At 47.7% G+C, this 17,953-nt stretch overlaps 1 protein-coding gene across 7 annotated transcripts in view; it reads right to left on the bottom strand.

The window, feature by feature from the left end:
- Positions 1–428: 428 nt before the first annotated feature.
- The window catches only part of CD300LF (CD300 molecule like family member f), a 28,705-nt gene continuing 11,180 nt past the window's right edge, over positions 429–17,953 (bottom strand). For 2 of the 7 annotated variants that reach the window (XM_088028157.1, XM_028112647.2), the window contains exons 3-10: positions 13,747–13,902; positions 6,372–6,619; positions 5,224–5,323; positions 3,375–3,428; positions 3,171–3,283; positions 2,105–2,127; positions 1,663–1,812; positions 429–1,243 (exon numbers count right to left, since the gene is read on the bottom strand). In XM_088028157.1, the coding sequence (XP_087884283.1) occupies positions 1,088–1,243; positions 1,663–1,812; positions 2,105–2,127; positions 3,171–3,283; positions 3,375–3,428; positions 5,224–5,323; positions 6,372–6,619; positions 13,747–13,902 (1,000 nt within the window). In that variant the 3' untranslated portion in view covers positions 429–1,087. Of the gene's footprint in view, positions 1,244–1,662; positions 1,813–2,104; positions 2,128–3,170; positions 3,284–3,374; positions 3,429–5,223; positions 5,324–6,371; positions 6,705–13,746; positions 13,903–17,953 lie in introns of all 7 variants that reach the window. The other 5 variants (XM_028112643.2, XM_028112644.2, XM_088028158.1 and 2 more) reach the window with 4 other exon arrangements.

Raw genomic sequence — 17,953 nt, 5'->3', positions numbered from 1 at the left:
GAGCCATGCCACCATCCTGGGACTCAGGACACACTCTGGAGGGAGGACTGCCAGGACTCTAGAACAGAGGTGGTAAGTCCGGCACCTGTGAATACTCGCTAACAATCCCTGCACGAGTAGTGCTCATACCCCCTCGTCTTTAGACGTGCCATGCAGGACAGTGGCCCAGATGCCAGACTTGGGAGCCAAAATGCCCAAGTTCAAATTTCAACTCGTCCGCTTCCTAGCGATAAAACTTGGTACATCACTGAACCTCTCTGAACCTCAATTCCTCATCTGTAAAATGGAGGCAATGATAAAGACACCCTCATAGTGTTGTTGCAAGGATTCAGCTAGTTACTGGGGGTAGAGAATTTGGGGAAGGTGCCTGCCACATAGCATATCTGTTTCCTATTGATGCCATAACAAATGACCACACGTTTACTGAATTCATTAACATAACATCAGTTTATTCTCCTATAATTCTGGAGGCCAGAAGGACAAAATCTGTTTCACTGGACTAAAGTCAAGGTGTTGGCAAGGCTGGTTCCTTCTAGAGGCTCCAGGGGACAATCCATTGCTTGCCTTTTCTGGCCACATCACTCCAACCTCTGCCTCTGTCATCGGCTGCCTTCTCCTCCTATGACCTTCTTGCCTCCTTCTTACAAGACCCTTGTGATTATATTTAGGGTCCACCTGGAGAATCCAGAATACTCTCCCCATCTCAAAACCCTCAACTTCATACATCCACACAGCCCCCTTTGCCATATTCACAGGTTCTGGGGATTGGGACGCAGAGAACTTTGGGGGCCATTATTCAGCCCACCATACATGTTAAGCAATAAATAAAGGTTAATTATTATTATTATCATTATCATTATTACTCCCTCGGCAACTCCAGAGCATATCCCCAACCCCCTCTTAAGCTGTATGGGAGAAAAAGGGATGTAGAGAGACCCCTATCTATCTCCCGAAAGCCCCCTCAGACAAGGCCAAGGCTTCAGTCCCTGGTTGGTCCTCGTGAAGTGACTGGGGGCAGAAAGCAGACAGAGCAGGAACATGCTCACAGGCCTCGTGTGGGGTTGGAGAGGGGAGCCTGGAGCTCAGGCTAAGATCTCCTAATGCTGCTGTATTCCATGGGTTCCTCGTGGCTCCTGCTGGGAACTTGGGCAACGTGGTAGTTCATGTTGTAGTAGGTTGACTCCTGATTCAAAGCCTCCCAAGACAGAGCCGCATAGGAAATGTCCTCCTTCCAAAAGGGGGCCTGTAATAAAGATTCCCAAGGGGTCAGAGAGGCAGGCAAGAGGCTTCGCCCAGGGAAGGAGGAGGACTTGGATGAGGTGGGGGCACAGAGCCTTCAGAGCAGAAGACCCTCCCTCCACTCCACGCTAGGGCAGCACAATTCACATGGAATCCCAGGCCTGTCCAGGTCTCCACTGCCAAGCATAACAGCCATGTCTGATGGGACTCTGAGTCCCCCAGTGCTGAGGCCGGCTATGGAGACACTTCCAAAAGCCCAAAGTGTGGGGGAGCTACACAGGCAAGTCTTTCAGTGGCTATGGTTTGGCCCAGCACCTGCCCCTCCTCCTCTGTGCCCCCACGGGTGGGAGAAAGCCCATCCTCAGAGCAGGGGCAATGGCAGATCAGGCTCCAAGCCCCATTGCAGCCCCACCAAGTACACACCATGGTGACATATTCCACTTCCTGCTGATCACCCAGGGCAGAGAAGGAGGACTTTGTGCAGGCCTTCTTCTGGGAGGAGTTGTGGGAGGTGCTGGTTGGCTCCAGGGCCAGGTTTGCATAGCAGAGATCCCCCTCTGGGGGCTGGAGCACCTTGGAAAGAAAGCCCAGGTCCTCTTCCCCAGAGGGGCACAGACCCTGTGCTTCCCTGGGTCCCCCTCTCCCAGCTTCCTCTGCAACCCCCACACCTACCCCTCCCAGCCCTTCTCCCTTCTGGCTGTTTCCAGGGTCCACCCGCCATCCTCCCAGGCCGTGAACACACAGATCCCTGGGCACATAGTTTGTCTGATATGTTTGTACCTCAGTGCTCCTGGGAGAAGGAAAAGGAGGACAGAGAGAAAGGAGCTGTCTGGGGTCTCTGGTCTGACCTCAGGGACTCTCTTACCTGCTCTGGGGATATCCCAGCAGCTAAAAGACAAAAACAATCAGAATTAGAAAGCCCACCCCTAGACTCGCAGGGCCCCCAGGTCTGGGGAAGAGAAATCTGGAAGAAAAGAGGTGAATTGGGCTCCAGGCTCAGAGAGATGAGACCTGGTTCTGCCTCCTCAGATGGCACACTCTGTGACGTTGGTCACTTCACCTCTCTGAACTTCCAGTTCTCCACCTGAGAAATAAGGAGACCTCGCCCATCTCCCCCACATCACAGAAGGGAGATCAGCTGATCCGGTCGCCCTGCCACCAATCAGTGTCCCTGGAGTTAAGTTTCCTTCTGTGCAATTGCAGGCTCAGACTAACTTCTGCCAGAAATCCTGCCTGGAATGCCCCCATTTCTCCACTAGATTGGTCACTCAGGAGTCAACTCAAAGTCACACCTGTCTTCCCAGCTACCCAGGGTGCTGAATCCCTCCCTCTCCGGCTCTACGGTACTTGATTTCTATCTGTCTTGTTGCCTCTGTCCCACTGAATTCCAGTTAGTCTTCAGGTGGGCTGTGGGCTGCTGGGCGGCTGAGCCCGTCCCCTCCTTGCATCACTGGTGCCTGGCCAATCCTAGAACACAAATGTCCCCTCCAGGCTGCCCTCTGAGTGGGGTGCAAAGCCGGGTCAGCATCTTATGGACCAACTTTCAAGTGCTTGTGGTTCCTGTTTCTCTCTGTCCACCCATCCCCAATTTTACAGACAACACAGAAATAAGTTCTTTTCTCCTGGTTTGTAGTTTCAAAAGCCTAGATATTGAGACACACAGAAAGTACTTAGAACTTAGGTCGCAGACATACACTGGGGAGGAAATGTGATGAGCAAGAATGAGTCCCAACTCCTCCTTGACTACAAGAGTGCCCAGGCTGCGGCGGGGGAGGGGTACTGGAGAGCACCGCAAAAGAGCTGAGACCCTAGTGAGTTCTGAGGAGGGGGGTGCATTTACCGTGAGAATGTGGAAGCAGAGCCAGCCATCAGCCCCACACTCCCACCCAGCCCAGCCCAGCCCCAGCGCAGCGTCAGCCATATCTGATCACCTCTCTTCTGCTGCTTCATCTTTCTCAAAGCCAAGAGTGAGGCCGTCACCAGGAGAAGCAGCAACACAGCCAATATGAGGGGAATCAGGATGCTGAGCTTCATGGAGTTAGCGCTGGAAACAATAAAAGAACATCATGCACCCCGGCCCACCTCCTGCTTCTGGGCCACACCCCGGCCACCTGGTAGCAAGGAGGGCCACACACCTTTTGACCTGCAAGCCTGGGGTTTCTAGCCTGGGAACCCCACTCCTGGGTGTCCTAAGAGATGGTAAAAAAAGAATTTTTTTTTAAGGACAGGAGGGTTCCACAATGTTTCTGTGGGTCTAGACACCTAACGGAAATTGTATGGCAAAGGGCTCTGGAAAGGTCTCTCCGCTTCTACACTTGCCCTGCTGTACTGGATTAAAGAGTGTCCCCCACCCCCACAATTCATGTTCATTCAGAACCTGTGAAGGTGACCTATTTGGAAATAAGATCTTTGCAGATGTAATCAAGTAAAGATGAGGTCCTATTGGATTGGGAGGGGTCCTAATCCAATAGCTGGTGTCCTTACAAGATGGAAATTTAGCCACACACAGATATGCAAAGGAAGAAGGCCATGTAGCAACAGAGGCAGAAATTGAGGTCACGGTGCCACAAAGCAAGGAGTGGCAAGGATGGCCGAAAGCCACCACATTCTCCTTTTGAGTCCCAAGAAGGAGCCAACTGTGCTGACACCTTGATCTCAGCTTCTGGCCTCCAGACTGTGTATAAATAAACATCTGTTCTTGAAGTGGCCCGGGAAGTGGTGCTTTGTTAAGGTAGCCTGAGCCTGAGTCTAATGCAAAGACTATCTCTTATTCATCACTAGTCACAGAATTTATAGAATAAATTCATCAATCGATGAATTAATTACTCTATCTGGCACATTAATTATCTTTCAGTTGTAAGTACCTGGAGAGCAGACAGCTTGATCATTCTGTTCTTCCTATATCCTCTTGTATTCCCCAAGAGAGTGATAGGCATGAGTGGGGGCTCAATAATTATTTGAATGAATGAATGAATGAATCCTTCTCATGCTGATCAAAGACCCTAATTCATACTTATATACAGCTTTGATTCATAAAAAGAGGAAACTCCTTAACTATTACTTATTAAAAGCAGGTTAGTAAAAAGAAACTTTTGAAACAGAGGGCAAATGGGAGAGGTGAAGAGAGGGGTTCCTGGGTGGGGGTAGAAGAATTGGGGACCTCCCATCCAGATTCTACAAGAAAGCCCAGCAAAAGGAGATCACAGCAAGTCTAGAAACAAAGTCAAAAGGGCCAAGGAGGTGATGGAAAGAGGCCTCTGAGCTTCCAGAAAGCCACTTCAGCTGCATTGGCAGGGCAGAGTGCTAAGAAGCATGAGAGAGACTCAGTTTCTTCCTCTATAAGATGGGCGTTTGTATCTGCCTACTCATCCTCATGAAGCAGGGTCCAAGAATTAACAGACAATGGACAGAAAAGCCCTCTGTGAGCTGACAGGTGCTCTCGAGATGGGGCAAACATCAGTACTGCTATTCTTGCCATAACAGTAATTAGGGGAGACAGGATGTCTCCAAGCCCTCCCTGTTCTCCTGGCATTTGGACCAAGAGCCGTCCCTGTGGCCCTACGATACCGGTACCCCCCCAACACACACACACACAGTGGCCACGCCATCTGCACTGACTGCCTGCTTATCAGTCTCCCACCCTGCACTCTGAGCTCCTGGAGGGCAGCTCCATGTCTATGCCTCCAGAGCTCAACAAGAGGTTGACCATGTAGAAGTCAATTCAGTAAAAATGAGATAGAAGAATGAATGCACCAACACATCTACAGACTGTACTGGGCTCCAGGAGGAAGGATCTGAGGGGCTCCAAGGACACTGTGGGGCCTGATAGCAAGTGGGAAGAGCCCCTGGCATCCTCGCCCTCTCAAAGGAGGAGAAGAGTCTCGGGACAAGCTCTGGATGGCACCTGGGACTGCAAAGAGTCCCCCCATTAGAAGAGTTTGGGCCAAGTTGACCACAGGGAACAGTGCACCGGAGCTGGCTTACCTGCCATTGGAGTGGTGGCTGGTCACAGTCCGGGGGCCTTTGGTCTCTGCTGGCGTTGTGGACATGGTGGTTGAGGTGGTGGTGGTGGTGGTGGTTGATACTGTAGTTGGTGTTAGGCATACAAACCAGATTATGCACCATTCAGCCTGCTAACCTGCCCACAGCCCTGCACTTCGCTTTGAACCTGGGGGTTGGGGGGGAGACTGGAGCTGGGCCACGGGAAAGTACTATAGCCTGGACTGCTCATATCTCCCTGGCCGCTAGGAGACTCAGCCTCAGAGGCAGGAAGGACTGCGTACAGGTCCAGGGAGGATGTCAGGCGGGCCCTGGAAGGATTAGAGGGGGGACTGATGTTACCTCAGCGCAAAGGCAGCTGGAGCCTCACAGGTTCAGGTAGGGTGGGGGCTCTGTGGACTCCGTGCTGTCCCCTGGCCACAAGTGCCCTGTGAGCTGGTGCTGCCTATCTGGGGGTCAGAGAAGCAGAGCCCAACAGACCAGCTCATTCAAACCAAGGCACTGGGACCTCTGAGCTGCCCTCTCCCAGGAGTGTCTGCATTCTAGAACTACTTAGGAAGAGAACATCATTAGACCCAAATGCATATATGGCCTGTAAAGGAAATGCAGCCTTTCGAGTGGGGAGGCCTTTTCAGACCTCAGGAATTAACCACAGCACCCCTACTGTGCTGGGCCTCTTCCCTCTCCGCCTGGGTATGAAACAGGGGGTGGGAATAGCCTGGCCCCAAACTCCAGAATGAGCAGGGACATGTGGGCACCAGAGGTCCAGGAAAGCATGGGCAGGAATTGGGGTCTCTGGGTCCCAGGGAAGAAGGTCCTTTGGTCCACGGATGAAACTGGGACCATCACCTTGATCTCTATGGACAACAGACTAGGCACTGTGCTGTGCAGAGAAACAGGTGCCCAGAAAGGCTTGATCCATCCTGGAGGAGGTGCTGGGAGCCATGAGATCATCTAAGAGAAGCCCTGTCCCTCCCAACCCATGAGGTCAGTTGGGGTCCTAGAAGAAATCAGGACTCAAACCCCTGTGTGACAGTTCACTCCGAGTGACCTTAAGTCACTGGAGAGGAACCTCAGGGACAATGACAGAGAAGACCCTGAAGAGACACACCCACACCCACACATACTCTTACCTGGGTCAATGGTCACTTTAACTTTGACCCCAAGGTCAGTTCCAGATCTCTCAATCCCACACCAGTAAGTGTCTGTATCGTTCCACCTGAGCTCCTCCATGGTCACGGTGAACGTGCGCGATTTCTGATTGTCCCTGATGGACACATGGTGACCCTTCACTTCCTGCTCTGATCCGTCGGTTTGAACAAGGATACGGCAGTAACTCCACTTGGCTCCTCGACACCACCACTTACTGTAGGTCTTCCACCTGGGTTCATAGCGACACTGCACGGTCAGTGAGCCCCGCACTGGGCCACTCACTGCATTGGACACTGCTATGAGGGCAGATGAGCCTGAAAACACAAAGCCATGTGCTTGTCACACCCCACCCCACCCCCTGAGGGCAGAGCCACAAACTCCTGCATCACAAGTAGCCCCAATAAACCCAAGAGCCTGATGAGTTGAATAATAGTCAAAGAGGTAAAACACCTTCCACAAGATAGATTTTTGTCCTTCAAAACTCCACTGGGTCAAAGCCACCACAGAAATCACCTAAGAGCACAACTACACATCTCAGAGAAACAAAAATGTCCACATTGAGCAGTGACAGCTTCCGATAATCTACTCCTCCCCCTCCCTGTGGTCAATGTCATCTGAAGAGCAAATGACCCAACGGAAGCCTTGGCCCCAGTTCACTTCAGCCCGTTGTCTTCGTGCAAGATATGGGCTCTGTGGCTTCAGATCTTTTCATTTTTCTAGAGTAGCCAGGAATCCAGATTTTGTGTGGAACCTCTCAATTTGAAAACACTGGCTTCACTCGAAATGTCCCCACCAGCAGTGGAGTGTGGCCACACAAACCCCTTCTGCTAGCTGACCCTGGCTGTCAGTACTCAGCTCCAGCCCTATAGTCCTAAGGAAGGCTCTTTTCTGGAATTTTCTTTATGCTGTCTGCTGAGGTTTGATATGAGATGCTCCTTTTACACAATTAATCTGGCAGATTTCTATCTTTTCCATGTGCCGAGATCAGTACATAAATAGAGCAAAGGAATCTCTGTGTCTTTAGAATCCTAAGAAATTATCTACAAAACTCTGGCAGGGGCGCCTGGGTGGCTCAGTCGTTAAGCGTCTGCCTTCGGCTCAGGTCATAATCTCAGGGTCCTGGGATCAAGCCCCGCATCGGGCTCCCTGCTCAGTGGGAGGCCTGCTTCTCCCTCTCCCTCTGCCCCTGCTTGTGCTCTCCTTCTCTCGCTGTGTCTCTCTCTGTCAAATAAATAAATAAAATCTTTAAAAAAAAACTATCTGGCAAATTCATTATTGGGACAAATACTTTGATTACTGGAAAGTGTTTTCCCTCTGAATATTGTTGAATTCCCTTGAATATTGAATATTCAAGTTCTTTGATGGGTCTTGAATCTGTTCTATTGTTTTGGTTTGTTTTTCCCAGAAATTTAACTTATTTCATGGAGTATGTATTAGCAAAAAGTCCTGCATTTAAAAAGTATTCTTTTATAATTAAAATGTCCGTATCTGTTATTATTACGCATTCTGACCACACGCGGTCTGTGATTTGTGTGGATTACACCTGCTGCAGGATGTCCGCCTTCTGTTTCTCCTCCCCTCCTTGTTTTTTTCCTGCATCAAACCACTTTTGAGATTAGTTTTTATTTCCTAAGTTATTAATTTCTCATATATGTGATTTTATTCCTCTTCTTTCCTCAAGATTAGTACTTGTGCTCTTCCAATTTGCTAAGTTAAAGACAGTGATCATTTTCTTCCTTTCTAAAATGAATTAAAGTGTGTTTAAGGCTAAGAATTTACTTTTGTCCATTTTAAAAATTGAGATATAATTCACATATCATAAATTTTACTCTTAATTTTAAAGCATATACTCTGGGGTTTTTAGGATATTTACAGAGCTGTGCAACCATCACCTCTATTTCTAGAATATTTTCATCACCTCAGAAGAAACCCTATACTCCTGATTTGCTCCCCCACTAACCTACGTCCTGTCTATAGATTTCTTTATTCTGAAATCTACATTTCATGTACACATAGTCATACAATGTGTGGCCTTTTGTACCATAGGACACTAAAAAGATAAGTGGGGAGGGGAAGGGTTTCCCACAAGTGTGGCTGGATGCTGTCACCTCTCCCCGTGCTCCACTTAGGTAAACGCAGGGAGATTAAGAAGGTCAACATATAATAGCAAATCACTTCTTAAACTAGAAGAACACAGAAGTGAGCCTCTACAATATTTCTGAATGAAAGGGAGCACTTTCTAAGCTTAAAAATTCATGGAAGACATCACACAAGAGTCTGTGAATTTGGCCGCATATAAATGTGACATGGATATTGGATAAACCCCCAAAACGACTGAAGGGAGGCAAAAAACAGACTGCAAGAAATATTTAGAACCAATAACGTAGAAAAAGATTAATAATCATTTTTTAGAGAGTGTATAAAAGATGCACATTAAGACTCCATTTAGAAAATTGGTAAGGGGCAAGAAAAGGCAAGTCACAAAGAGGAAATTCAGGTGGATGATAAAATTGGAAGTGTTCCATTTACATAATCTAGCAAATGAAAACATTTTAAAGTGATGTCATTTTCACATATGAAACCAACCAAGTTTTTGTGACTACTATATTGCTGACATGGGTGACGTGGCAGGGACACACAGAGAAGCTGCTGGTAAGGATGTAACGGGTTCAACCAATACCGAAAGCAATGTGGCAATTATGTATCAAAATAATCATGACCTTTCCTCCAGTGATCATATGTCTAGGATTTGGTCCTCAGGAAATAATCAGAGAAGCTAACAAAAACATATGCACCAAGATTCATTACATAATTATTTAAAGAGCAAAAATAAAGGAAATAAGGTTAACATCCACCAATTAGGAAAATAAATAAACAACAAAATATAATGCAGACACTGATAATTATGCTTAGAAATACTGTTAATTATGTGGAAAATCCTCATAGGAAGTGAAAATGTTTTTTTAAAACATCAATACAGCATAATCTCAACCAACTTTTAAAATACGCATAGAAGGAAAGATTAAAAGGAAATAAGTAAAAATATTAAATGAACATCAGGTTGCCTTGGGCATTAAGATCAGGGACATAAAGTTTTTTATTTTTCCTAACTCTTCATTTTTTTCCTGTAATTTCCTAAGTATCAACAATGAGCATTTGTTACTTTCAAAATGATGGGGGGGGCGAGAATAATGCCTAGACAGGGCGGTTCCGTGGCATGGTGAGCAGAATAATGGCTTCCTAAGGATGACTATGTCCTAATCCCCAGAACCTGTAAAATACGGTAAAGCTCACATGGCAAAATGGGACTTTGTAGATGTGACTAAATTAAGGATCTTGAGATGGAGAGATTATCCTGGAGCATCTGGGTGGGCCCAAGGTCCTTATCAGAGGGAGGCAGGAGGGTCAGAGTCAGAGCAGGAGAAGGGACACTGAAGATGAGGTGGCGCCACACACCAAGGACACAGCAGCCTCCGGGTCGTGGAAAAGTCAAGGAATCTGATTCTCCACCAAAGCCACCAGAAGGAACGCAGCCCTGGTGACCCTTTTAGACTCTGACTTCCACCTGAGTACTGGAGTTGGGCCTCCACTCTTGAACTGTCTGCTCCACTCGCTTCCTGGAACCATCTTTCCAGGGGCCCACTCCCCACCAAACTCGGCAGAGCACCAGCCCTGCTGTCTGAACCCTCCTGACACAGAAGGCAGCCCTGAGGGGGGCGCCTGGGTGGCTCCGTCGGCGAAGCATCTGCTTTAGGCTCAGGTCATGATCTCAGGGTCCTGGGATCGAGCCCCATAGCGGGGTCCCTGCTCAGCGGGGAGTCTGCTTCTCCCTCTCCCTCTGCCTGCCGCTCCCCCTGCTCATGTTCCCTCTCTCTCACTCTCTCTCTCAGATAAATAAATGAAATCTTTAAAAAAAAAAAAAAAGGCAGCCTTGAGCCCCAAGGAGCAGCATCCTCAGTAGGCATGGTTACTCCCAGACTAGTGGATCTGGAGTAATCCCAGATGAGGAAGAAGCTGAGCCCCAAGGTGAGGTGACAGGCTCACCGTCAGAGAAGGACAAGATGGACCCCAACCCCAGCACAGCACAGGACGTCAGCCAGTCTCCACTCTGGGCCAGCACACGTGGGTCTTGTCCCCGTCTGCCACCACTTAGGGTGAGGCTGAAGGTGGACAAAGCAGCTAATGTTTCTCTGAAAATACAGGATACCAATCTCTTCCTTTCTCACAGAAAGTGAAGGCTGTAAAACCAGTGGGAACTCTAGTTGGTGTTTGTTTCTTGTATACCTTGGAAACAATAAACTCTTTAGAAGTGGGAAGCAGTGCAGGGTAAATTGGTTGCTTGTTACGGGAAGTTCAGTGGGAGAGGCTAGTGAGGGGGGCACAAAGGTTCACAGCACAGACCAGGTTCCTGCTTAGCACACAGCTGTGCTTGCTGGCTTCCAGTTGATGTTCCCACTCTGCCTTGATCGCGCTCATGCACACACACACACACACGCACACACACACCTGCGCTACTCTCACATCTGCTCGCCAACTTCCCCTGTTTCCAGATGTCGGGGGAAAGAAGAAGCAGTCCTTTCTGTGCATTCGCTGCCCTGCTGATTTGCCTCCTAAAGGCTCACCCAGAGTCTGCCTTCTTCTTTCTTATCACCCATCCCCAGCTTTGCCTTTACCAGCGTTATGGTCCTGGACATGTCACTTTCTTCCCCTAAGACTTTTCCCCCAGACACAGTGGTATCCTCCCAGTCTGCCCCACCAGGCTGTTCTGAAGCACATGAGGAAGCCACACAGCCCGTCCACTCCTCAGGCCCGCTCAGGCCAGGCTCGTGTCCCTATCACAGCCTTTGTGCTCACTATTGGCCTGTGCCTGAAAACCTGCCCCCGATCCTAAGTCCCTGCTCCTTCTCGTCTTCCAGGCCTCTGCTCAGACATCTCCTCCCAGAGGCTCCTTGCAGCCCACCCCATCGATAGCACCAACCCCCTGCTCCCTGAGGCTCACTGTGTCAGGTCACCTAGCTCAGGTCTCCTTACAGCACCTACCACTTCTTGGAGGTATCATTTTCATTTCTCTGAATGATGGAATGATCAAATTCGACCACGTAAAATACTCACAAATCATAAAGGGCTGTCCACTTGCCACGAACACCTTCTTCCAGAGCCTGAGATCCACACAATGCCAAATGCTACCTGGAGACTTTTCTACCAGGAGAACTCCACCACTCCTGATTCTTCCCTTTGCTCCTTGATTATGTTCATACTGACATATGATTCCCATACTACACAATTCATCCTTTTAAAGTGTATGACTCAGCAGTTCTTAGGACAATCACAAAGCTCTGCAACCATCACCACACCAAATTCCCTTTCATCACCCCAGCAAGAAACCGTTGACTCAGTAGCAGCCACTCTCCCTTACTCCTTCCCCCAGCCCGTTGCAACCACTAATCTACCTCCCGTTTCTATGAATTTAGGTATTTCAGATATTTCATAGGCATGGGATGGTATAATAGATGGCCTCTTGTGTCTGGATCCTTTCACTTAGCACAATGTTTCCAAGGTTGGTCTGTGTTGCAGCATGTGTCCATATTCATTTGTTTTTATAGCTGAATAATATTCCATTGTATGGGTATGCCACATTTATTTATTCGTCCATCAGTTGATGTACATTTAGGGTGTTTCCAGTTTTTAACGATTATGGGTAATGTTGCCATGAGCATTTGAAAACAAGTTTTTACATGGACACATGTTTTCAATTCTCTTGGGTATACACCTAGGAGTAGAATTGCTGGATCATGTGGTAACCATATGTTTATCATTTTGAGGAATGTCAAATTGTTTTCCAAAGTAGCTGCACCATTTTACATGCTCATGAGCAATGCATGTCCTCTACAGCTAACGTCAAGAGTTTCAAGTGTTCAGTTCTATGAAAAAAAAAAGATGGGGAGTATGGTAATCCTATTTTTCCCTCTCCGTGAGTTACATTCACTCACTCAACTAATACTTGCTATTTGTCTAATCTATACCTCGTATGTTTGCAGGAGCAAAAATCCCTGCCTTCCTATGGCTTATGTTCTCTCAAGGTGGGGGAAGGGAGGAATCAGACGTAGAGAAAAATAATGCAGGGGAATTGCTATTTTAATGAGGTTTCTTATCAATGCAGGCCTCAGTGAAAATCAAAGTGGCTATATGAAGAAGAGCATTCCGGGCAGAGAGAACAAGTGCAAAGGCCCTGAGGCAGAAGTGTACCTAACATGTTCAAAGAACATCTAAGAGGCCATTTTGGCTGCAGTGGGTTGAGCCGAGGGAGCAGAGTAGAAGAGGTGATCAGGGAGATGATGCGGTGAGAGAACAAGGTGGTGCACCTTTTAGCTTCTGGAAGAACTCTATGTTTTTACTCTGAGTAGGATAGGAAGTCATTAGAGGGTTTTGACCAGAGGAAAGACAAGATCTGGCTTGAATTTCCTAAGGATCATTATGGGATATGAGAGAAGAGATGAATGACCTCAGATTTTGCCCGAGTACCAAAAAAGTACCAAACACAAAGTGTGCCAAACACAAAGATGGAAGAGAAGGAATTCGAGAGGGGAAGATATGCTCAAGTCACATCTGAAATGTCAACATCTTAGTGGAGAGTTGAATGCGCAGTTGACCAAAAGAGTCTGGGGTCCAGGGTGATGTCCAGGCTAACGATACAACATCAGGTGCCATCTGTACAGAGGTGGTATTTAAGCCGAGAGAGGGGAGGAGATCAGTGAGGGAATGGCTCTAGAGCTCTAGAGAGAGAAGCCCAAAACCGAGCCCTGCAGCCCTCCAGCATTTCCAGGTCAAGAAAAATCCCCTTAATTTTTAATCAAAATGGTATCCATCAACTTACAGTTTCCTTCCACCACCATCCCTATCTCAGTCCCTCAGCAACTTCTACTATTTCCTTCTGCCCCAGATGCCTAGAACCACGTCTCCCTCCCTGTCTGGCAAACTCTCTGCTTTCTTTCCTCCAAAGCCACCTCCATCCTCACTCCTTCCCTTCCTCGTAAGGCATTCTTGAAGGTGACCGTGCAGGAGCAAGTGTTCACCAGCTCTCCTGAGCAACCAGGGCTCCTCTGTTTCTCTTAGACCAGGGGGGCCCATCAGTCCAAGTCCATTTGGAACAATCAACCTCTGGGTGGTCAGGAATTATTCCTTGTGCAGGGTGAGGAATAGGGTGGATGACACACACAGATTCACTACTTGGAGAAACTGCTTAGAAATGGAGCCTGTTACCCAGAAGGACCCCTTGCTGGGCCCCCTCCTCCCTCCACCAGCCACTTCATCCTGCCCCAGAAGCTATTCTCTGGTACAGACCCAGGCCCCCCTCACCTGCAAGCTGGAAGAGGAGGAGGAAGAGCAGCAACAGGTTCATTTTCTCTTCGCACAAGCCCCTCTTGATGGAGCCAGTCAACTCTGACCCAGCTCCAGCATCTTCCAACCTTCTGCTTTCCCCACTCTTGCACTTCCTCCTTTGGCCACTTCCCACTGGTGAAGATGTGAAAAGAGGAAGGAGGTAGAAGGGGTGAAATCTCAAGGCAAGAAGCAATGCAACAAGTCTCAGTGATCATGAGTAAGGTTTTGAGAAATACCCTCCTATCTGCAGCCATGGAGGATTCTCTAAAAGGAGGACTTTGCTACTCCTTCTAGGCTTTGGTGGAAATTTGCAGACACAGACCCAGTGGTTGGGGCTGGCTCTTACTCAATCCTTTTCCTCTGGTAGGAAGACTGGGCGGAGCGAACTCAACTCCATCACAGAAGTCTTGGAGAGCCGAGACTGAGAAACACAATACCAGACACATGGAATTTCAGGTGTAGCCTTGGGAGCCCAGGAGGTCAGGAGTTCAGCTGCGGGGAGCTTGGGCCCAAGCCCAAAAGCCAGAGGAGAGATTCTAGACCAGAGAGTGGAATGAGGAGGTGGAGAGTATCAAACCCCAGACTACAAAGAAAGGGTTTCAAAGAGTAGGGATATGTGAGCAGGGACCTACTGGTCCAATGGGCAAGAGGGGCCTCTGTCCTCAGAACATACTGGAAACTCTCATTGCTGTGCCCTAGACCACCAAGTAAGAGCCTGTGGATAATGATGCCAACCTGAATCCTCCAGACACTTGTCAGTTATACCAGGGCCTCCTTCTTGAAGAAAGCTGCTCATTGCTCATGGCTACTACACCCTCACTCCTCACTCCCCCCTTATAATAGCTATCTATGGAAGTAGGAAGAAGGTCAGCACCAGCTTTGCCTGTCTTACTCCTTCTTTCTGACAACTTTGTGCCCATCCCCCATCCCTCCCATCAAGACCCCAGCAAGCCCCAAGGTGGAGCACAGAAGCCAGGAAATGATAGGGCCCTTTCTCATATTTTGCCCCTGGAGCTACTTTTGCTAAGTGTCACACACACCCTGTGACATCTTGAGAAGCAAGAGAGTCCCAAGGAAGGACATAAGCCCCTCACACCCTAATTAGGAATGAGAAGGTATGGAGGAGGCTTATTTGCACACACATAAAAAAACACAACAGCTGATAAGCCAAGCTTTTCCAGGATGTGGCCAGAGACAGCTTTCCACTTTACATATCTCCAGACCATAAAGTAAGATCAACAATTTGGAGTGAGGGCTCGGTCAGCCCTCCGTCCCCATTGCTCAACAAGCCCATCCTCTGCACTGTACACTTATGTTGAGAGACATTGACCTCTGCAAACAAGGACAGTATTTGGCTTCCAGGGGAAATGACTAAGGAGCTAAGCAAGCTGGGACATCGCTGGAAAACAAGGGAGCAGATGTTTTGAGAGTTGCGGGTAAACTTTCCTTTCTTGGACATAGGGGGTAAGGAATGACCAGCATCTGAGCTGCTCAAAGTCCTGCCTGTGGCCCGGCCCTCTGCTCCTGGGCCCAGTTTACCCAAGTGTTAGGAGTTAGTTGGACAATTAGGTAGTCAGGGCCAGGGTCCCAACAAGAAAATAGGGAGCCTGGACAGCTAAGACAAAACCACACTAGCATCCTGTTTTACATCTTAGATAGGACCACAATAGCATCCTGTCTAGCAGCCTCTGCAGAAGTGACTTTTGCAAAACATCCTGAAACAAAACAACTAACCTTAAAACATTGGTCACTATCACAAGTTAAGGCAGTTAGTCTTCAGATGTCAGCCCCAAAGACCAACTCGTGAACAATAACCCGATAGGTAGACGGGTGTGTGATCAAAGCCCTGATTGACACATCTTAGCAGCCAATCCACACGGGCCCACACTCAAGATGCTCAAGGTACATCTGCAAAAGAACTTATAAAAACCCCAAGATCTGAATGCCAGAATGGCAACCCTCTTGGGTCCCCTCCCTCTCTGGGAGCTTTGTACTCTTGCTCAATAAACTCTGCCTTGCTGCCCACCACTCTTCATCTGGTCTACCTCTTCATTTTTCGAAGCGGCATGACCAAGAACAGCGGGCACCATGGGAATAAAAATCCTGTAACACAAGGAGAATTCCCTTTTGAGTCAAGAACAGAATTATCTGAGTGTCTCTGAATGATGGCAAGACGGCTCCTCAAAACAAGTGCCTCTGGGGACTACAGGAAAGTCAGGTTGTTCTGGGGGCCCTGCATCCTCCAAAACCTACTGGAAGCTCTAGTCCTGGCTTGGCCATTAACTTCTGCATATGTCAGCTCCCTCCCTGGGCTCCCATGTCCCCATCTGTGAAAGAAAGGATTGGATGGATCATCTGAGGTTCCCCTGCCCTAAAGCACCTGTGTATGTGTGTGTGCGCACACAAACACATGCTCATGCATGAATATAAGTGCTTGTGGATATGTGTGCATGCATGGATGAACATGTGTGACCTGTTCGTGTTTGTATGTGAGCATGTGTGGGAGCTGTGTATACATATGCATATTGTACTGCTAATGCTATGTGTGCACACATGTATGTTGTGTGTGTGCATGCACGCTGTGTGTGCTATGGTGATTTGGGTGCACACATGTAGTGTGTATGCATGTGTATTACCTGTGTGTGTCGATGCATTAATTGGTTACAAGGAACAGAGATTTGTTCAAACTACTTTTCTTGGTCACTTTGGACTTGCAAACTGCAGTATTTTCAGAACCCAATCTATTCACGGGGGGAGGAGGTCCTGTACTGAAAGGGTTGGTTTTGTTGGGTCTCTCCCACTCTGGATTAGAAGATCCATGAGGGCTGTATCCCCAGTGGCTAACACCACATCTGATACATAATAGATGCTCAGTAAATAATTGTTGGAAAATGAATACACAAAAGAATTGTTTACACTGCATTGTATGAAAACATATCTGATACATAGTAGATGCTCAGTAAATAATTGTAGGAAAATGAATACACAAAAGAATTGTTTTCACTGCATTGTCATTCTTCTCCTGGTCCTGTAAGCTCTGCTAAGGAACTCTGTACCATCATAAACCATAGCTGTTCTCAGCAACCATCCTGAACTCAGTTCACCTTGGGCCCAACCACACTTCATCTTTTCTACCCACTTTGTGCTACACTCTATATTTTATATAGTTATCACATCAAATCCTCACTACAAATATAGAGGAAAGGTGATGTTATCCCCATTTTTCAGACAAAGAAATCTAGGCTCGGAGAGCAAGTAACTTGTCCAAAGTCACATGCTAGTAATTGGCAAAGCCAGGATTCAACCCTGGGCCTAGCTCATAAAACCTGCCATCCTGCTTCCTACTAGAGAAGTTGAGACAGAAGCCAGCTGCCCTTTGGTCCCACTCAGTGTTCACAATGAGTAGGGAACCTGACAGCCAAGAGTTAATAAGACAGCACATCCTTGAGCTGGGGGTCAGCAGAGTATCCACTCCATGGCTATTTCTAAAACAGGTTCTCCCAAAATGAAAGAATGTATTGTCATGAACTAGAAATTGGCTTAACAAAACAAGTCACTGATAACACTAACCTTAACATCTTCCAGATCTAATGCCGTTTTTCTGCAGTCTATGGAATGGGAAACTGAGTCTCAACCAAGTTCTTATCCAGGCACTCAGGCAGAGGCAAAGTTTATTTTTGAAAAAAACACAGGTCTCCAAAGAGTGGGTTAACACTCTGGAAGGACAGGTGAAAGAGTGCTGCGATGTTCAGGACAGAGTGTGGGCTGCTTTGCCACCCACCCCTCAGGAATCTAAGGTAACACTCACTGAAATCGACAAAGTGAAATTGCTATCATTCAGGCTCCCTTTGCCCAGAGGACCTGATCTTTTTTTAAGCACTGTTTTAGTGGGCTGGATTTATTTGGAAGAAAAAAATCAAGCAATTGTTCAGCAACAGTTAGGCTAGACATTGGCCTTGCTCTTTGCTTTTACCTGAGTTACCCAGCACAGTGTGTCTCCCCAACACATACCAGACATATTTCTGAATTACAAAGGAATGTGTGTTCATTACAGAAGGAGAATGGAATGTAAATGAACATAAAGAATGCATTTTAAATCACTCCTGATCCCCCCATGCTGAGACAATTGCTGTTTAATATATGCATGTGTCTCCAAAACCAATGTTTTGCTCTTTTCTGTAGA

Source organism: Eumetopias jubatus, unplaced genomic scaffold (genome assembly GCF_037043125.1).
Source record: "Eumetopias jubatus isolate StellerSeaLion01/CBP00866 unplaced genomic scaffold, mEumJub1_p1.0 scaffold_10, whole genome shotgun sequence".
Taxonomy (NCBI): Eukaryota; Metazoa; Chordata; class Mammalia; order Carnivora; family Otariidae; genus Eumetopias; species Eumetopias jubatus.
This window is presented reverse-complemented; position numbering and strand designations above follow the sequence as displayed.